Raw genomic sequence first — 22,455 nt, forward strand, 5'->3', positions numbered from 1 at the left:
AGAGCTGGAGCGTCTGTATGTATATGAGCTTGATTTGTGTCATATTGTGGTTACGTTTTTAGTTTCCAAGAAGTCATTTTGAATCGCTTGTATTTCTGTTGTATTTCACTTTTCTTAGTAACTCTCGGTCAATGCAACCCGTTGACCTGACGCCCTCTGTTGTTGTTTTGATGCTTCTTACTGTGAGCGTTTGGCTCTTCGCTTGTTTTTGTAATTATTGTGTGTGTGCCTTTGCAGTGGCCTTGCATCACCATAGATGTTTGTGTGTGAGTTGTCTCGGTCTCTTTAGTTGTTCCAGGTGCTTCTCATAAGTTTTGTTGTTGAACAAGGGTTCCCATGCTGCTCTTAGTGAACACATTACAGCTGAAATTCATCATTAAGTACACACTTATATGAGGTGAGGTTTTCTGTTTTGTTTTTGTTAATGTTTTGGAAATTAACATTTTGTGCAATCCCAGCATGCTGTGCAGGAGGACAAAATAAAAACAAATACAGGGCAGGATTTATTTATTGTACTTATTATTATCTTTTTTTTTTTTTAAAGAGACAGGACAGTGGATATAGAAGCAGGAAAAGAGCCACATGTCAGTGAATGTGGGGTGATCACACTAACCTAACCACTTGGCTATCGGCACCCAAGGGTTGGATTTTTTTTAACAGATTATTAAGAATGAATGACAATTCACTATCAATACATTCATGCTCTTTCGAAGTATTAGCAGTCCCTTTGAATACCATTCTGGCCCTATTGACCTCTGCACAACAGGCCTGTTCCGCACTAAATCCATCTTTAATTCACATTCATTTGCAACAAGTCTCTCTTTTAATTTGTCTTCTCACCACATGCTGCTTCACTTCAACATATGGATATCAATGAGCCTTGACTGAATCATTTAATCAAGATATGCCAAACTCATAACACGACTTAAGCACCCCCAGCTGCCGGCATCAGTATGTCAGCGCTTCTGACTTCCCTCTTCAAATGTTTTCTGAACCATTAACTGCCACCCTCAGGGAACATTCAGAGTTTTATGCTTACCTTACATCGAACAGAAACCTCTCAGTGACGAGGAGTACCCAGTCCTCTCTCAGTATTTACCATGCAGTGCATTATTCAGTCTGACATCCCTGCCTGTCAATTTAACCCCATGTAATTTTTATGAGCAGAAACTCAACCTTGTTCTGCGGGGTTCACCGTGCATGAGCTGGTTCTGGAAATAGCCTCTGTAGGGGTTTAAGGTCAGACGCTATAGTATCATGAGGAGGTGGATTTAAAAGTTACCTTGACCTTGAGCTTGAAAGAACATGCTAAGGCCTCTGGAAGATGAAAGACACCGTGTGTACAGTCGCAGTTACAAAGGAGATGATTGCTGTGTAATTAATTCATAGGTATGTGTGCTCAGTTATGCTTGGCTTGCATTGTGTTGCACACTTGCATCGGTGGTTTGCCTACTGTATCATCTTACACACCACAGTGATGAATGTGGGGTTGTAACTTAATCAGGCATAATGAAAAGTAATTGGATTTTCACTCTTTTGTAGTTATCTAATTGTCAAAAATGTGTACACCAAATTGTCTTTATCATTTACGTTCAATTCTTGCATTCACATTCCCATGTCAAGGTCAGAAAAACATTGTGTTTTCCAACCTGGTCTCACAGTATCACATTCCTTATCAGCTTGTTCCCACTCTTCATTGACTCAAAAAAACGATGTTGATGCTGAGTAAAAAAACAAAAAGATATCTTTGAGATTTCAACCAGATTTCAAATCATATTCTATTGACTTAAAGACTCAACGGTTACTCAGCTTGATTTAGTTTCCTTCCAGCCAATAGTGTCTTAACCTGCGCTTATTAGAACCTCAAAGGGTTAGCAAGAACACTTTGGATATGTGAAGTTGAGGCAAGATTCAGGATAGGAATGTTGTTTCTCTTGAGATTCTGTTTATTTTCACCTCATTTGTCACACTTGTTGTCTGTGCTGTCTTTGTGAAATATTGCATCGTTTTGCCTCTGGTGGTGTTGAAAGATTAATTGAAATAAATGGAACGTGATTACAGCTTGATAAGAACAGGACTTTGACTCTGTGGAAAGGATTTGAGGCATCTTGATGAAGACAACATTGTTGTACTGTTTCATTTGTTAGACACACTTAATGAGAATGGAAAATTCAAGTGGTCAGCTAACTGTCACAAGCCATAAAGGAAGCCATAACTGACTGAGCCAAGCCCCTGAGGAAATGCCGTATTTTTTGTTTATTGCCCTGACAACTTCCACATCCACTGCTGCTGGAATCTCTACAATGCATTTTGTACAGAAGCAGTCGCCTTTCCTTTTTCTCAACATGTTAAGACATGCCAGCAGCATTAATCACAGCTTTTGTTCCCCGCTGTCTTTGCGGAGTGTGTGCAACTTAACACGCCTGACAGAATATGTACTGTAGCATCCACTCGGAAGACAATCAGCAGCCAGCGGTGCTCAACCTCAGTTTCTGTCACTGCAGATTCTGAACATTTGTGCTACAGCCAGGGGACAAAAAGGCACAAAAAAACCAATAAGAGAACGTTGACTGGCACAGCCTTCCTGTATGCATATCATACTGTAGTGAATGTGGTTAGAGTTGTGTGATTGGATGATACCTTAGACTGCTTGTAGATTGATTGGTGTCTTTTATTGCATATCAAACATATGCTGGGAACCTTAGACAATCCACAATTGAACTATTTAAATCCAAGCATAGTTTAGTGATTTGCGGAGGCTGGAAACAAAGGCACCGGGATGTATCCCTCCCCACTCTACATGAATTAATGGCCCAAAGCTGTTGGCTGGAGTTCAGCTTTTAAATTGGATATCACATCTTTTCAAGGAATCTTCCTCTAATCTTGTTGTGCACTCCATTTTTTTCACATCGTAACCATCTGCAGTCCATCAGCTAGGACTGATAATGGAATGAATGAATGGTAATCACTCTTTCTGAGCTCCCAAAAGTGTAACTGGCATAAAACATTCTTTAACTTCCCACCCTTGACACCTAATCTGGCCTTGATATGAGAGGTAATACTTCACTGTTACCCATAGCAGCAGGCACAAATAGCATTTGTGTACATGCTGCAAGTGTGTGGAGGAAGAATGCTTGCAACATGTTTCACCATTTACCCGGGGAAAAGGGTTTCCCCCTCCACCCACACTCCCTGGTTTATTTATAGAAGAGGCGTGATGCATGTCGGGAGGGGCTTGAGTTTCACCGCAGCGTTGGCATCATTGACACGGTTAGTGTTTCACTTGTCACTGCTGGTGATAAGCTGTCATCAGAGCCCGCCTAATAGATTTTAGATGAGATTGCGGCCCGAGACACTTGATGAATGTGTCATTCATGGTTCTGTTTGTGACTAGCTGTTAAAGGTGTCGCCATCCAAGAGTACGGCTGTGCCACCTTTTCCATTTGTGCTACCGGTGCTGTAGCTTGTTTTGAGAATTTGTCATAGCTGTAACTTGAAAACACAGTTAAATCTGTTTATAAAAAGTTGGGAATCTTTCAGTCTTGCTTTCAAATAGAAATGCAGCAATTTAGTATCAAACTTAAATATTTTTAGAAATGACCTTTTTAAAGAGATGGTTAGAGATGAAGCAGAACAGCAGAGAAATGGTGTCTCTTAGCCCATGACATGCAACAGGGTGATGACATCACAAAGGACATACAACCGTAGAATGGACTTACCGAATATACAGCCATAATAACAAAACAATAAGAAACACTCTGAAATACTGTGCTGTACTGCAGCTGTAACACTGTTCGTGATCCATGGTTTACTTCATGGAGCAGCAACATTAAGATAAATTAAGACATGTTTTAAGAAGCTGTTGCACCACCTTAAATCACTGCATGTTATACTGTATTCCTTCAACTAAAACTCCAGACCCTCTATGACACATAAACTAATCTGTCTGTGTCAGTCATTGGAGTGCCTTTCTCTGTTTTTTAGAGTATATTCTCTGCCTGCCTCTGAGTCCTCCAGCGACTTCTCATATCCTAAGGTCTATGCTTTCCTGAGGCTCTTTGCAAACCCATCTCTCTCCAGCCTACCAGCCATTTGCCAGTTTTCCAAGCTGTCAGTGCTGTTGGTGCACTTGAGTTCCAGCCATCTGTACCTGTTCCTGATTTTCTGCCTGAGATGTGCTACCCTTGTTTTGACCTGCCTGCCTGCCTGCCTGCCTTCCCCCTCGGGATTTTTTGCTTGTTTGAACCTTGAACCTGCCTTCTGAACAGCAGGGGCCTGACTGTAAGCCTTTTCATTTGAAAAATAACCTAGAGAAGTCCTTTATTTTCTTTACTCCGTTCAGCATCTGCATTTAGGTCCTCACTTCTATTTCCTTGTACTCATATTGCTTTGCTTTCAATCAGAACAAAGAGAACATTGTCCGTACAAATTGTATACAAATGAAAGAAGTGCTTTAGCTCTCTGTTTTTCTTGGCTAGGGGAGCACTAGAATCATGAAAGCCTCGTTACACGTTCTTTATGTGCAGGAACTACCGCTGTGCTCATTCTCCTATGTAACCTCACATCCTGTATGAATCCCCACCCTCTGAGCTGAACAAGACATGTGAGTGAAACCAAGCAGGTGGATTAAACTGTGCATTTTTAATAAAACGTTTTAGAAGTTTCTCATGCAGAGGACTAAATTGCTCTTTTGCTATTACAAACAGAGCCCAATTGGCTCAAATGTTGCACAGAATGATAGAATGTATTGCTGAAATGAATTGGTATGAAGAGTAATGTGTGCATCTCCTGGGGTTTAGGAGCTCTCAGATTCAAAGGAGCATTAAATGAAGTTTTCATCTAGCTTGTGGATTGCTTATTTAGCTATATTTTTGGCCCCGCACTAACAGCGGCAATCACAAGACTGCATGTGCTCTTCCACTTTTTCACATCTCAGCGTGTCTGTTTCATACTCCTTTATTTGGATAATCAAGTGTGAGGAGTGCTGAACATTAGGCTGCTGAAATGCAAAATCCATTTTGTAAGGAAGGGAGAAAGGCAAGATGTTGATCTTCTTGCAACCATTTGATGTGTTTTACCTTGACTTGATGGATTTCACACCTGACTGTGTGGAAAAGCACCAGCCTTGCAGCTTTGAAGTAATGCTCAGTTCAAGTTTTGGACACATTTTGACTTCCTCTACGGCTCGGTGAACACTGATCTGTAACAGCAGGCTGGGTGTCACACAGACAGCAGCTCCATGTCAGGGTGTAATAAAAGAATGTGGCTCAGGCCGGGCCTAAAGGGTGCACAATGGCAGCAGGTGGGGCTGTGATAATGACAGATCCACTCGACCGGGTGCCATCGGGACTCAGTCCAACTGTAAACACTTGGCTTGCATCCATTTTTGACAGAGTATAAACACTGGTGCACAGTTTGAGAAGTTTCTTCTCCAATCTGTGTTATCTGCAGTCAAACTGCAGTCATGAAAAGTTATTTGTTTTCCCTTTTTTTTTCTCAATAGTACCCAATTTGGAGGATGAGTTTAATGGTGCGCCAGAGCAGCTTGATTTGAATTACGACTAGGGCCAGCTCCTCACTTTTTATTATAGCTTCAGGAAAGTTCTGTACTTGGATGCATCAATAACAAAATGCTGAGTCATACACCTTTTTCATTTCGTCAGCAACTGTACAAAGTAAAGAGGACAGAAAATAGTTTTTTTCCAATGTTTTTTAAATCTATAAACACATCACAAAAAAAGCAACATATCTTCCTAAAGTAATGGTGTGCATCAAAGCCCGCAATATCGCCTGCCAAGGCTTTTTCATTATTCATTCTAGATGTTCCCAAACAAGTGAGCTACTTCTTTACACATAGTAGGGAGATATTTTATAAGCCATTACTTAATGTCAGAAGAGAAAGAAGGATCAATAAACACGAAAGTGGCCGAGCCGTCGTGCTCGGCACTGTTGCAGAAATTAGCCTTTTGTTTTTGTGCCACCATTTGAAGCTGAATAACCTTTTCACTGGGCGGTATTTGTCCACTGATTGATGATACTTGGATGCAATGCTCACCGCAAGGTCCAATGCCCACTGATTCAGACCATCTGGGCAGGTCGCTTAGCCCGTTGCATCTGCAGCAACATATTGTGGTTGAATCAGAGTCGGGAAGACGGAGGAGGAGACGCTCTTGGTGGTCTGTGCAGGGAAAATAAAGTGCTGAGTGTGAATTTACTGGCAAACATTTTACAGGCGCTGTTGCATCATCATTGCTGTGATTTCTGCTTCTGCAGCACACAGCCATCCATCACGTGTGACGTTAACTGTACAAAGATGTATAAGCAGACTGGCTCATCATCATCATCTACTGCAGCCTTTGGGCTCTGGAAATCTGCCTCTTGACAACGTCTGCACCCGCTGTGAGCCTTCTGCCCTCTAAAGACCATTCTAAATTGATCCTTAATTAGAAACAGCAGGCTGCAGAGTCCCCAAATGAGCATCTGGGTGTTGATCCTTCACCTGCCAACTGCTTTTTGTTGGTTTTTCCTGATGTTGCACTCGTATCATTAGCTGCTTCTCTGCATAAGCGATCAAGTGCTTAATGCATAACAAAGGAGAACCACAAAGCCATCTTTCTGTTTTCCATATACACTATAGCCCACAACACCATTTCCTGTATTGCTTCTTTCAGCATCTTCCTCCGTATGCAGGATAAAAAATCCCTATTCATTAACAATTCTCCATTTGGTCTCACGCTGATGACTTTCCATCTGAAAAAAGCTTAATATGAACCGCTTTCTTTTCCGTTCCATTTCCTCTTTTCCAGCGCTGCTTTGCTTGCAGTTCTTGGTGATAGAAAACAAAAATTTGAAGGAAAGCACTGACTGTTTCCCAGAGTTCTCCTCAACAGTCTAGCAGCAGTCAGTTTTTTTAAGTTCATTTTGGAAAATGAAAGATTTATGGTTTGTTTTAGAAAAGAGTGCTGACACCTTGCAGGGTGCTTTCGGCAGGCCGTATACGACGTCATGGAATGAAAAGGAAAGCTTCTCTGCTCTCTGTTATTTACATTGTCCTTTTCCTCAAGGGCCCCTAATCTCTGTTGTAAAATCTATGGCACATGTCCTGTTTAGTTGTTCAAAGGTAAAGTGCTTTGGATCCAAACACTGTTTACAAAGGAACAAAAGAACCATATCGCTGATTCTCTCTGCAAGAAAACATGATATTGTCGGAAAGTAAACAACTTAAAGTTGAACCTGATACCTCTCTCAGATGGGTTTGAAGATGAAGTGTTCTGGAGGACACATGTTTGGCAAGGTAAATCAATTGCGCCCTCTACTGACCAGAAGATGGAAGTGTATTTCTTATACATGAATGAATGTGATCAAATCTTCATATGGGAAACGTTGTACTTTTTTAGGTTAACTGAAGAGGCAAGAGATTCAAGATGACATACGGTGCTGTATGAAAGATAAGAAAGAAACCCTGACACTGTTCTCTGCTAGTTGATTGTTGCATGATTCTATGATAGTTGGCTTGCTCTGTCAGTATTTTATTTCTATATTTTTCAGTTGATCAGGAGAAAATCTTTTTTTACATACATCCATGGCCGAATGACATAAAAGAAACATTTAAAATGAATAATTGGACAAATAAAAGCAATATACAAAACACAAAATATTTTTGCCACACTTCAAATGAAAAATGAACCGAGTCCACCTGAATAATGCGTCTGCTTGTTGACAGATATTAAATACAACACTACTGCACCCTTGTTGTGCAGTCATTGTATGAAGCCGTGGTGTACATTCACTCATTCGCTTTCTGTTCTTCACAAACATAACGTCTCTGCTACATCATCTTGGATCATATCTGTGCCTATGTAGACCAATGGTATGTAAAACCAGAGGCATTCACTTTTTCATTTACACAGAGGTACTATAGTTTGCTCACTTGAATATCTTATACATATGTTCAATATACCCTTTGATTTTAGGCATTACCAGTCAGTGTTTACAACTATAAGGGCTGGTTACGTTCTTTAAAATATGTCAATTCCTTTTGTAAAGCAGGACGTACCTACTAAAGTCCTCCAACATTTGAAAAACTTGTTTATATTGTGCTTTAGTTGTTTTACTTAAACCTGTTTGAACGTTACCCTAAATATTTCTTGAACTCATGAAACTCTATGAAGAACAATGCTTGAAGTCCTTGCTGTTATAGCACTTCTATAACAATAATCTCCTATGAGATGGACTCTTATGTAATCATACATTCAAGTCAATATTTCCTCAAGTGGTGGCGCATGTCAGGAGGTGCTCGAAGGCAGCCATTATCTGGTCATCACAGTCCGCCAGCTGCAGGAGAAATGTAACTCAAATTAGTCAGATCTTTTGTGTCAGTCTTTGGCACTCAATACATCAAATGACACTAACTCATCCTGTCTTTGTAGAACAGGTTTCCTAAATGAGTTGTATTGATCAGGCTGCTTGTATGTGTCACTCTGAGAGGCGACGCTGATGGATTAGGGCGTATATTATCTTTTGTTGTAATACAAGAAAATGAGATTGACGCTTTTATGCTTGAAAATCAGTTGAATTAGCTTGGTGGATAGTGTTTGTTTTGAATAGAATTTTTTTTTTCAAACTGATCATCCTGAAAGAAGAAGGACCATGTTATGCCAAGCTGACAGACTAAAAGCTCTTTTGCTGTCACCTAGTGGACAAAAATAACACTGTTTCTCTGGTGGAGACACATTGTAATGCATGAAAAGTAACTAAGCCATTGTAAAAACATCCAACCAGCAAATCAATATTAAATGTATGTAGTAAATTAATAAAATAATAAGGTTATTAAGACAGATGTGAAACATGTCTGCATGTATTCCAAATATGATGTCATGAAGAGGAGATCTTGGGCTAATAAAGATGCAGGAATTGCAATAAATATATAGAGACTTATCCGAGACAATCAACATTAACCTGCTGTACAGTTTGAAATCCCTTTAATTTTACATATTCATTATTCAACATCTTGCCAGATATATTAGAAGTCCATGTCAAAAAGGCAAAATGTAAGGTTTAGGACTGCAGAAAATCAAGGTCTTCTTCATTAGACTGTGGCCACCAGCACATACTAGGGCTGTTTGCAGCAATATAGTAAAAGGCCAGGATGAAACTGGGCAACTCTAAATTTGAGGCCATGTTTTTTTTTTTTTTGTTGCCCAAAAGAAAGTCCTGAATGAGTTTGGTTAGTTTTAGTCATCATGAATTCCCTTTGTACCATTTTTGCAAGCGGTGAGCAAAAGGTTGTTCCATAGCACACAAGTTCAGTTCTGGCCCGCTTTTGAACTGCTGGCCCTGTCTGAGTAATCTTTTTCATCAAACATAAGCTGTTGTTCACAAGCTCTCTCAGGCGATAGCTGGACCACATGTCCATTTGTCAATGCACACCTTGCTTCAAAAGACTGCGGGGGCGACAACCCACCCATTGATTGCCAGTCTGAGTCAGATACACCTACAGACTAACAGCCTTTTAATGACAGCTGAATATAGCAACAAAATTGATTACCTGAAAAAAGAAAGAAAGTAAGCCCCCATTCGGGAAGAGAAAAAAAGGTATGAAACCAACCACTTAGGATAATGGACAGTCATCAGAGGTGATCTGTGGGCAGCAGAGCTCCTACACACTTCAGATCTCCAAGCGTTTGCATTTTCAAGCACATGTTCACATCGCATGTTGAACATTGGCCCTTGAAATTAACAGTCCTGATTGTTCTTGGCAACCTCGTCGTGACAAGTGTTCTCAATGCACGTAAATTCCGCCTAATATCACTCCCAAAACACTTGTGCTGGCTGCTGCAATTAGTTTTTAATCAGTTTTTTTGTTGTCAATTGTTTCCACAAGTGTTGTGGAAAAGTATATCTAAGGAGACATTTACCCCAGAGACATTTGATTATTTCACCCAATTTTCTGGAGTATCTTATTTAATGAAAAGCCATTACTCCTCCCAACTTAATTAGGCTACCCTTTGAAAAGCCACGCTCATCTCATCCCTCTGTTTGTGCTGCAGCTTAAAGCTTCATGTTAAGTGACTATGCCTTTGTAAGCGTCTTACATTGATACCTACATTTAGTTTTTAAAAACTTTGATCTCTTTCTGGGATTCCCTACCTGTTTTTAAATCCACATAACAAGAAGAGGACATTTATTTAGCCTCCAAAGGGCTCCAAACAGGTACTACCATATACCTGTAATAAGGTTTTGGTGGTGTAAGAACATTATATTTTAACCTGAGGATATATGTGTAGTTATAGATATGATAAGAAATGAATAATAAAGTGTCAGCACTCAAAACTGAAACTGCAAGAATAAATATTGAAGATTTATTTTTTTAGCCTTTTATGCCTTGATTGGAGCGAAAACTCCAGAGCTTTTTTTTTTTTTTTTACAATCATAGTAACACCTTTATTTGTAAATCTCCATTGAGCCACGTGTGACCTCGATAACTGAGAAGAAATATTTGCCTGATTTGAATAATAATGTTCAAAGAAGTTCAAATAGTACAACGTTAACAGTCTGTGATGGTTGACTCCAAGAATCAAACACTTTCTCATCTTTCCCAGGTATTAATACAAATGGTAATACATCATAGAAAGCTGATACAAACTCGCTATTTTTCATTAGTAAGGGCTTTATTTCAAGGTGGTTAGTATTATAACGCTGAAGTGATTGTATCCAGTGCTGGTCAGACTCCAGTCGGGGAATCCAATTGCAATAGAAATGAGGTGCACGTTCAAAGGTCCTTGACCTTCAGAGCAGCCACGCTTAATTCTTCTTCATATTGTGTCTCTGTGTTTTTGTACCCAGGTTATGTATGTGTCATGTTTGCAGCATGACACTTATTTCCTGTCTGACATCTGTGGGAGGCCTTTGAGCTAAAAAAAAAAATTAAGTGTGGTTCACATGTCGGACAGGAAGCAGGTTAATGGAGTGGGAGCAAATTGGTTCTTGATTGCCGTGATTGGCTGTGCCATGTCTGAATTGGACTGCTGTTCACACAGTTCATGAAATGATTTGTGTGTGGGTGGCACCGGGAGCTGAAGTATGTTGTTTTTTTCTTTCAATTTTCTTCTTTTGGTGTGTTACATCAGCCAAGAGTCTCTGCTGTGTTTTTCACACGCAGTGAGCGAAGGGTAGAAAGGGAAGAAGATGTGAGCCTTAAAATGGTTCTGACCTCCTGACCTTCACCATAATCCTGAGGATCTTTCCTAAAGTCAGACACAGTGTGCAACATAAGCAGCCACAGGATCAGCCAAGAAGAGGCAATCTTGTTTCTCTCTTAAGAGGGGGGGAGAGAGTGATCCGATAGGAAATGAGTTTCAAATAGAAGAAAGAGATTTTCTTTTCTACGGCTAAGGTTACTGGGTTAGGGAGAGATTTTTTTCTCATGTGAAGTACAAAGATGTTTTCTTGAAGGTGTAGGGGTCAGACTGTTCTGTTCTGTTTACCTCTTGATTACATAAATTGTATGACTTACATAATTACAATTAGAGATACGAAATTGTCTTTTAGGACCTTCACAGAAAGCCTTTAAGATAAGGTAAGGTATTTCAGTTATCACCTGATAGTTTGAAAGCATGAATCCACTTCAGTGTTTCATGTTTGTTTCACATATATGTCCCGACCCATTAATCTGCTTATCAAATGACTCTTTAGCATTGGAAGGTTGAAGAAAAGCTCACTGAAGATGCTGACCAGTGAGTGTAGCTTCATAATATGATCCCATTATCTGTTGATTTGGAAACATGTATCCCCTGAAGATTTATTATTATCATAGGTATTTAGTCTCCTGTCTCATTAATCCATCTTAATATAGCCTGGAGAGGAAGAAGCCAGTAGAAAAGCTTGCTAAAATGATTGAAATACTTACTCTGTGAAACTGCCGACCTGAGCTCTCAGTCATGGACACAGCATGGTTTTCCCCTCCCATCCCCAGCAGGAGGTGAAGTTAAAAGGCAGCTAGTAAGGTCTAATGGTTATCTCCAGGATGAGCTCCCTTGCTTTCCTCCACCCTCTCCTCCACCCTCTCCCTCTCTCTCTCTCTCTCTCTCTCTCTCTCTCTCTCCCCCCCGTGTGAGAAGGGACCTGCTGTAGAGAGCAGCAGTACCACTCTACCCAGCATGCTACTGGCTCACTCTCTGAGCGCACAATTAATCGAGCTGGTCAACTGGTACGAAGCCTTTTTTGCAGTGCAGAGATCAGTCAGCGAGCTTATTCTTCAGAGCGGGAAAATAAGAGGAAAGGAGGGGTCTGCTGGGCATGCGCGCAAATTCAAAACTCAATGCATGTTTTTACTCCCACTCCCATTCCACTTTGTACTGCCCACCTAGCTGGGATGAATATAAAGTGAAGTTTGGACCGGCAGCTTGGTTTTTTTTCATGTGAGGCTCCCTGGCAGCATCTCTTTTTCTTTCCCCCCCCCGTTCCATTTTGACTATCAAGACCACTCTACAGTTGGAGTGAAAGTGTGTGTGAAAGCTAACAGGACTTCCAGATCACTAAGCCAGAAAGTCTGGAGGGCATCATGGGAGCTTTAATGGTCATCTTCTCATTTCAGCCGAAACAAAGACGCAAAGCGACAGGTAGGAGGAGGAGACTGTTTTAATTGATGCATTTAAACAAGTTTGCCTCAAGAATTTCTTGTGAATTCTCTTTGTGTTGTTACAACCAGTTGAAATTCTTGAACTTAATATTGGTCTGACTGTGTCTGAGGAAGTCCTGCATTGTTGTGTGTTTATTTTGGTCTTCTGCGTCCGTAAAGTGTTCCATTAATATGCTGATTTCTAATCCAAAGTGAATATATGTTGTCACAGCAACAGCCTGTGAAATTGACTTGAAAACACCACCTTTTGTTAAACACTGCAGCCCTGATATGCACTACCTCGCTTGACTTATCCCCATTTACCTTTCCTCACATTGATTTTACACTGACAGCACACACGCACTGCCGCATGACACATCGACTCTCTGCCAACGCGCAGACACACAAGCTTATGTTACATCTCTGCTGATCAACTTCCCCGTCACAGCTTGTCATAAAGACAAGAAAGTCGTGTCTTTATGAGAGGGCGATTCAATATTTAATGGACAGCCGGCAGACAGTAACTGTTACAGGTTATATTTAGTGCTGAAGTGGGAGAGAAGGAGACTGAATGGATGACACGTAAAGTACAGTAAGTCATATTTCACTGGGGTATGTAGATATAGAGAGTCTGAGAGGAAAATGAATGAGGGACTCTTTCTAACTCTTAGGAAGCAATAGATCACAGGATGGGAAGATGTCTGCACTGTAAGCACTTTTCTCAGCCAGGCACCTAGAAAGGAGAACATAGATACACACATTTGTAGATGATACACACGTGGCCTACTTTCCAGATAACCAGTATGTTGATTACCATACCTTTTTGTTTTTCAGCTGTTATCTTGCACAAAAAGGAAACTCTGAATGGTTTTTACTCTTACCTTCACCTGTAAAGCTTTTACAGATTTCGTCCATGCTGTGCACTGAGCTGATCGCGACCTCTCTAGTCAATGCTGGTGTTTCTACTTCACCCGCTATGCTCTGGCGCGTGCCAGAAGAACCAATCCGCTCCGCTCCAAATTGATAGATATGTACTTTGTTAATCCTTTTGCAGGAAATTACATCGTCACAGCAGCAACTGCAATCACAGTCAAGACACCACACAGAAAACTATCATACAAGCCCAGCTAATTTTCAAAAGAGTCTACTGGACGAACGCGTCAGCAGAGCAGATTGGACCGGACAGGACGTCAGACAAGGGAATGCATAAATCATCCAGGCAATTTCAAAACAAGCAATGTGCAGACTCCCGATTTTATATTTTATCACTTTATCAACGTTACGTCAAAACAGACACCAAATGAACCAAAAAAAAAAAAAAAAGCTCAGAAAGGCAACATTCTCTGTTGTCTGCACATTATAGTCTTTATTCCCGTGTGATCTTGTAGTTTCCCCTGTGATCTTGTGAAGCGGGGAATCCAAAAGCTCGCAGCTGTGCTACGCTGTATTGTAGCAAACATACAGTTCAAAGCAGTTGGAGGATTAAATATAACGCCTGAATTCATTGACTTTTGGATCATTGCTTTCAGACAGGTGGACGTGAGGAGTTCTTAATTCTCACTGGCAATGTATGCCAAAAAAATTAAAATGTATACATTTTAAGTTTGGTTAGATTTTCACATTATTGTTCAGAAAAGTTTAGTTGGTTTGTAGTTCTGTTACTGTAGCCTACCAATTACAGTATCAGTATGGGTCTTCAGTGAAGGGCTGTACCAGGTATCCGCAAGTACTATTTAATGGACCAATGTGAAAAAATAATCAATTAATCCCTCCAATATAAACAGGCTGTTGGTAAAAAAAAAAATGTCATCATACCAGATCTTCCATGACTGCCCACTAACACCACTTTAGCATTTTAAATGAAACAGCTTAAATGGCCTGCTGTTCACTTTATTTTCTATGCTATATTGCTATATAATCTTTGTTATTCATCTGATTGATAAAAAAGTGATTGACAACTTTTGAGTTGGTGAATCGTTTGATTCAGTTATTCAAAAATTATCCAAATCTTTTAAGCATGCCTTCTCCTATTCCCTTCTGTTTTATTTATTTGTCATTATAAAATTCATATTAGAACAACTGTCCAAACAGTCATATGTCCTAGAAGTGTTGATGGAATTGTTTGAATTGTTGAAATAACAATCTGTTTATTAAAATAATGATCACAAAATGAATTTATAGCAAGAAAAATAGCAGCTGCACTTCAATTGCATTACAAGCAAATTCTTTTTTTTTTTTTTTTTTTTTACCAAAAGCAACTAACAATTAAGTGTTCAAAGAAAATAAGACGATATCTTTCCTTTTTGATATCCAGCTTGAAAAAGTTCTGGTTTGAATGTTTTTCCACATGTTTTGTCACTCAACACATTGAGTCAAAACATGAAGTGCTCTTTGAGTGAGGACAAATAAAACTTGTTCTGCCTGAGTTACTTTAGTGCTACTCCACTACCCACTCTAATGCTTTCTATTAATTTTCATAGCCGCGCTTAAGAGACAATGGTTCAATGAGCACCCATCAGAACCTTGCCCTCCAACTCCTTTTCAAACTCACCCCGGCCCGGCTTTGAGTGCTCCCACAGAGCTCCAAATGTCCCATAGATAAGAGACCATGCTAGCATCATTATGAATGTACCCAATGATTTGTTTGGCCTTGTTTTATTTTGAATGTTTTGCGTTTTTGTGATGTTGGAGGCTTTTATGAGTGAAGTTAGTGTAGGAGGTAGACAGGTGCTCTCAGAAGTGGAGCTGTCGAAATGGAACAACGTAACATTAACTATGACTCAGCCTGCCAAAAAATAAAATGCAGTTGATTTGTTTAGTTTTTTCATTCCTTTCACTTATTGAAAACAGCACCAAACTGTACTGAAATAAGTTCAACGAGGTCCGGAGTAGTCGGGGGGCTTTCCAAACGAAAGCGCTATTGGTTATTTTCCATTCGCTGACATGTTCAGTTTTACAAAGTCCATCGCTTTTTCTTTTCGACGAAGTCTTCGTGACATCAACACATGGGGTAATGGAGGTGTCCAATATGTGCTCTGTTGCTGGCCCCGTCTCCGACCAAGCCTTCTGGTGTTTACAGAACCAAATGGAGACCTAAATCGGGCCGACCACAGGGAGAGCAGCTGTCATTTGTTAAGGTTAGCTTTACCACCAATAACCATACTCACTCTTTGTCAAATCTGTTTTAAGGAAGACATACACTTACTACACTTAAAGATAATCAGTGTTAAAAAAAAAATGACTACATGCTTAAAACACTTAACTTTTATCTCATTGGATATTTTCATCCCATCTGCTACATGCAACATTTCACACAGACCAACTCATCTTTGTCAGCATTGCTGATGCACGTCACAATGCGAGAGAGATTTAACAGAACATCTTGGGGTGCAAGATGGTTCTTTAACACTCTCATTCCTCCTCACGTCTATTGAACCATATCGACACTAAGTATTAACTACAAGCCAATGAAAAGCTCTCTATGGACTATGGTAAAGCCTGGTGGGGGTACATCATTTTCCTGAATTGTTGCTGCTGTATACTGCAGATCATCCTCTAGCATGCCTGGGATACAAAGTTTCCCTTACATTTCAAAGGAGCATATGGCCTAATCCGAAGTCTCCCACTGGAAAAAGATCTTGAATGAAAACGGATTTCTTCTCCCTACAGTTGGAATAAGTAATAGATTTTTTAAAGCCTTGCAATGTGGAAAGAACGTTGATATCCATATTCTCTGATATGCAAATATACAAAGGCTACCCTTAGATGATGAAATGAGGAGAGGTCACCTATAGTATGCTCTCTCTTCTTTTCCTTTGTAATCAGAAACATGTAATCTCAGCCCTCTTCAAAGCCTCAATGTCGTAATGCTATATTGGCTTTTCTGTTCTCTAAATTAGCATTTAAATTGAAGAGTGAAGCTGAATCAGTTGGCTCTTGGGCTGCAAGCTTGTTTTGGGTTTCCCATCATGGCATGGGAGTTTGTCCTGTGAAATTAATCACTCCATTCCCACAGGGCACCCTGACCAGTATTAAGGGGGCTCACTTAGAAGTGGATTAATGAGCAGCTTCCTGCTCAGAGAAGATCCGCAGGGGCAGAAACATGAAGAGATAGTACACGTGTATGCCCGACATCTGCAGTGCTGCTGGAGATACTTAGTGTGACACCAGGGTGCAGTGCTGGTTAGTGTTTACTCCTTCTTGACCGCCATGAAGATGACAGTTTGGATCCATACAAATCTGTGCTCGTCATTAGTCTTATGTTTAGAGGCTACTTGTAAGATTATTCTGCAGATGGCGCTTTCACATTTTGGATCACTAAAAGAGAAACCACACTTTCATTGAGTGTATTCAACGATATGTTATCCACACCTGGTAGGTACGTCTGTAGAACTATAAAATGATGTGAAGTAAATGTTACATTTCTACACTCTGTCAATACTACGTTAAAATTCACAGTTTTTGGGATTGATATTTATCAAGGTCTAAATTGATTCTAAGAAATGACACACGTGATACCAAAGCCAATAATGTAACTAATCAAAAACAAATAACTATATCCAGAGAATTATGAAACCAGACTGGAAATGTTTGATGAATAATGTGTTGTAGATATGAAGTCAGTTTTCTTCTTTTCCCCAAAAATATTTTTCCTGCAAAGCTTTAAGTAAGTGGTTCAATGTTAACCAACTGCTGGACAGTATTTAGAAAGAATTACAAAAAAAAGTAAAAGAAAAAAACATGTATAATAATTGTATAAGGTTAAGTTATAGTCACATTATTTAATCTGCTCTCTCTCTCTCTCTATTATTTTTGACCCATTTCTCAGCTTCAATTGAGAGTCTGCCACCTGGTGTCATGTTGATTCTTGTAGTTTCCACATGATGGCAGCAAAATCAAACAGTTCTATATGAGAAAGACCAGATGAAAGACGCAGTATTGCATTTTACTGAACAGCTGAATTGAGTGATGGTCGTAATAGAGGATTGTAATGTAGGAACTTGTTGCAAATGGATTTATCTTCAACATTTATAATCTGGTCATTTGTGATGGTTTACTGTGGGTAGTAGGATAATAAATGTGGCTTCTGTCAAGTTGATGCTTTATGAAACCTTGTGAAAATGGTTAGAACATCATTATAGACATAAAGTAATCCACTGAGATCCTTCTAGATTATTTGAAATACTCATTTGGCAAGATTTCCTGGACCAAAGAGCTTGTTTGATTTAGTTATGCAAGTACTTTATATAAGTAATGTACTTTTTCCAAGAAAATGTCTTGCACAACAAATCTGACTGCAAATTCATTGTCCAACAATCAATTACCAGGGATTTAAGACCCCAATAGCTTCAATTTGCAATTAAGCGTGTAATTCGAAGGTTACAGACCAATAAATGACCCAAGCGTGTAATTTCTCCAAACCAAATGAAAGACATTCATTTGTTTTAGCACCATGTTGCAGCTCTGTGCTCTGTTTAGAAATGGGTATTCGATAGTAACTTAATTTGAGCAATCTTTAGGAAACGGCTTCTTCCCCTTGTTGTGTTTATTTGATTTGAGGTGTTTGTGCCCCACTGCAGACCCAACGATCACAACAGTTATCACTGAGATTGAAACAGGCCTAAATGAAGCCAGGAGAAAGAGAGCTCTTAAAATGACTACTTATTTAGAAATTGTAAATAATCAAAAATTGCACCTGATTTCTTGACTGCATAAGAACGGATTGTGAACATTATGCAGTTATGGTTCTCTAGCCTTGCTATCAGTTCTGAGAAGCTATACTAAGCACTGTATCATGTTAAGCTAAATGCTTATAAATAGATGCTTTTAGTTCCAAGGGACAATGCTAACATGCTTATCATCGGGCATATAACGTATGTTACCATGTCAACCATCGTAACCATCGTTTTTGCTTTATTACATGATAATCAGGGGAAAATGTGCAACTAGTTGAGATGTGGTTAGTTCTGCAGCTATAGTTTTCCCATCACTGCAGTGAGCCATCTTCTCTGTGGGGAAAAGCCTCCAACGAGCCTTCCTCTTGTGCGTGACAATGTTTAAATTCAGAGGAGATTTTATTTAAAGATGGGTCAATGTATGACATATTAGGAGTGGTTCAAGGGGAGTCAATCGATGCACTGGGTACAGCTTTGAATAAAATCTTACCCATTTGAAATGACTAAATAGAATCGATATGGCAGTAAATGTTGATATTCTGGCAGGCAGAGATAAATGAATCAATGCATGGCAAACATTGTACATTAAACAACTACTATGCCCATGCTTGTTGGGGTTGAAGGATCATGTCACTAGCATCAGAGTGAATCACTCACACATGGCAGTATCCACCCCAATCCAGGTGGTGGTGATGTTTTTTCTGTTGAACCAAACTCTTACCGAAACGTGACCACAAATCAAATCATGGTCCAAACACAACTGTGACCTCGGTGAACCGTTCAATCACTAGATGCTAAATAGTAAATTGTTCTCAAGCATAATCATGTGATAAACTCTTCAATTACATTTTCATCATCTTAATTCCCAGTGGGCATCAAATACTGACCACCAACATTCCCCATGTTGTGTTATTCATGCAGCAGTTTGCCACTTTGCAGCTGCTGGAGAAGTTCACCACCTCCTACAGTAAAGTGTGTGCTGCCAGCTTTAACCAACACATCCCAAAACTCTGCACTGGCAATTACCAACACCAATCACACACTGATTGATACGGCATACTGTGTGCTGATTATTTTCATTACCATGAGCCGAGGCCCTTGATTACACCCAATGCAAAGTTGCGAGGTGATTGGAGGGCAGAAAGTACAAGAAGTTTCTTTGAGGTTGAGTCGTATTCTGTTATCAAATTTAAGGGATTACATATACAGAAAAAAAAGATAACGTCAATCCAATTTTTTTTCTCTTGATTCTATCACACCTTCTTCTCACCTTTACAACTCCATTCTTCAGGAGCTTCCTACGCAGTTACCTGTCATGTCATGTCCAAAGACGACACACTCACACAGTCTCAGGGGTTCAGGAGCTATATTTAGCTGTTGCTCAGCTGCCACAAATAAAGGAAAGTAACTGATAGTAGGCTAAATGAGCTGCCCTGTTGCATGCTTGGCACAGAGGTTGTTTCTATGGTGAATCACGGTCTAAACAATTGCCTTTGAGAAATTGGGACCACTTCCATCCCTCGGAGGCTCTGAAATCGGCCTCATATGAGGGACAGCTTTTAATCACAAGCCAAAGAATCACTTTTTGGAGGTTATAAAGAGAAGGGGGTGTGTAGAGGACAATCTCCCTGTGTTTTTGTACCAGGCTTTAGTGGATATTTCTATGCATAAAAGGACATTTTTTTGTCTTATTTTGTGAATGTGATTGAAGCCACAGGATCCTTTTATCAGCTTTTGGCAGCAGGATGTAATACGTTTCTGTGGCCTATTTTACAGACACATGCAGGTCACACTGTAAACTATGGAAATGTCTGTTTGTAGGGTGTGATGCAGTAAAGGAAGCCTGTCTGAATTAGAAGAATCTGATCATTTTGTCTTTTGTGAATACTTATTCTTAAACATTTAATAGACAATGTCATGTTTAATATGGAGAATTCAACAGTACAAAAAGCTGGATAATTCCTCTCTTTGTCTCAGGTAGCTATGTGCTTCTGACCGCAGGCACCTCCAAGTCCTTTGTCCCCCGCCGTGTTGTCTTTCTCTCTGACCTCACCTTCGTCATCTCTCCCTTTGTGTTTCCTCCTTTATTTTCAGGCCAGGTTGTGGTGAGGTCATACCCACCCACACACACACACACACACACACACACACACACACACACACACACACACAGGTTATTTCTCGAGCTCACATTTTCCATTGATCAGCCTGCCTTTAGTGTTGTGCTTGAGTCTCAACTAATGAGTTCCTTAATGCTGTAAATACTGAAACAAGTAGGAATATAGATATATCATTTCTGTCACTTTGGATTTGATTTGCTGATATTTTTCTGCCACATCTTGTAGCCATATCAAACCTGGACCTTTTTAGGGACCAGGGCTAAACATGGCGATTACTTTATGTTAACAGGTTTTCTGTAAAAAAAAATAAAAAAAAAGGTAAAAGCTGATTTACTTTAATGGGTAGTAAAATATTCTCAAACTAATTTTCATGCAGTTATGGAAAGCTTCATTCACATATGACATCTTATTTCTCTGTGATGGTTGAAGCCCTGCATCTCATTTTTGTGGAAAATCAAAGTGCCGTCTGATGTGATTTAAGAAACATGGAATCCATCCATTGCTAATATTCAAATCATCTTTAATTGTCACTGCTTAGAATTATAATTCAGACCTGTTGTCCACTCTAATTAACATAATTTCAACGCCCCTGTTTCTATAATTTCTTCAAGGACAAGAGACCTCTGTGCCCTAATGAAGACTAAAGCTTCATGTTACACTTTGTTATTTTTGGAAATAAATAATTAAGCCCTACAGAAAAATCAGGGAATGTGATTCAGAATATATAAATTTTATGTACTTGTTATAAGCAAAGTGAAAAAAAAAAAGAAGGTTCGTCTTAAAGGCTGATGAAGCATCATGTATGTTATGCAGTTCTGCTTCTACAGCCTCACTTTCAGCTCTGAAAGGCTTTAATAAGCGCAGAATCATTTTAAGCCAAATGCTTATAATTCCATGCTATTAGATCCCTGGGTCAATGCTAACATGCTGATCGCCGGCAGATATAATGTATGTCACCAGGTCAACCATCTTAAATGAAGGGGGAAAATGTACAACTGATGGGAGTTTGGTTATTTTTGCATCTATACTGTCATAAAGTAAACTATTAGTATGATGCTATCGCTCACCCAAATGATTCCCAGAGGAACATGAATGTATGTGACAAATCTGATCTTAGTCAACTCAAAAAGCGATTAGATACAGCACTTCAAATCAGAGGTTTCCACAGGTAGAACCAGACCAAGGTTTTAAGATACTTCCTCTCAGGACCCTGAATGTCTTTCTTGGCAAGCAGTTTCAGGTATTTCAGCCTGGGCCAAAAAAAAAAAAAAAAGCTTGCAAGTAGAGAATGTTTTGAGTAATATTTATCAGTCTTGCATCCTTGCTGATGTGACAATAAAAAGCAGAAGAAAAGTGACTTTTAACCTTTGCACATACCAAAACCAAGGCGGCACTCTATGTGGCACCCTTCTTTTTTTAGCCTCCTGTCCATCATTCCTCTTTCGCTTTGTCACAATCAGAAACATTCTTCCTCTTACCTCCTTCTCTTTTTTCCATTCTCTCTCCTTAAGCCCACTCATCTTTGTCCTTTCCATTCCCCCCCAACACCCCTCCCCCCCCCCCCCCCCCCCCTCCTTCCTCACACTTCTTCTCCCCCCTCCCACCCTGTCTCTCTCTTCCTCTCCGACTTTTGCCGGTCTCTCATCAGACCCGGAGATGCCGTGCTCTTAAGTGGAGTTAAACGGCCTGCAGGCAGCGCTGCATGCTGAGTTCTGCGTCCTCGGCCATGGGCAGGCTGTGACCAGTCAGACATGATTTCTATGAACTTGGAGGGGCTGGAAATGATTGCTGTGCTGGTGGTTGTGGTTGTGTTTGTGAAGGTGCTGGAGCAGTTTGGGTTGTTAGCAGACGACTATGACGGTAAGAAAATCTACTAACTACTTCAAATGTTTTTGAGGGGGTGTTCTGTTTTCTTGCTTTTGGTATTGAACAAACACTTGTTGCAGCCGTTTTTCAAACCATAGAAGGACTTATTTGTGGGGGACTTAATTCTATGCAACCTGTAAATGTGATTTTTTTTTTCAAACATATTCAAGATAAA

General features: G+C 39.9%; 1 protein-coding gene across 7 annotated transcripts in view; it reads left to right on the forward strand.

The window, feature by feature from the left end:
* kcnip4a (potassium voltage-gated channel interacting protein 4a) overlaps positions 1-22,455 on the forward strand; it is a 127,070-nt gene that overhangs the window by 63,673 nt on the left and 40,942 nt on the right. Inside the window, exon 1 of one of the 7 annotated variants that reach the window (XM_020630484.3) lies at positions 12,156-12,620. The exons of 5 other annotated variants lie outside the window; for them this stretch is intronic. In XM_020630484.3, coding sequence (XP_020486140.1) covers positions 12,563-12,620 — 58 coding nt within the window. In that variant the 5' untranslated portion in view covers positions 12,156-12,562. Of the gene's footprint in view, positions 1-12,155; positions 12,621-22,078; positions 22,275-22,455 lie in introns of those variants that run through there. One more of the 7 variants, XM_020630481.3, reaches the window with a different exon arrangement.

The sequence above is a fragment of the Labrus bergylta genome, chromosome 22 (genome assembly GCF_963930695.1).
Source record: "Labrus bergylta chromosome 22, fLabBer1.1, whole genome shotgun sequence".
In the NCBI taxonomy this organism is placed as follows: domain Eukaryota; kingdom Metazoa; phylum Chordata; class Actinopteri; order Labriformes; family Labridae; genus Labrus; species Labrus bergylta.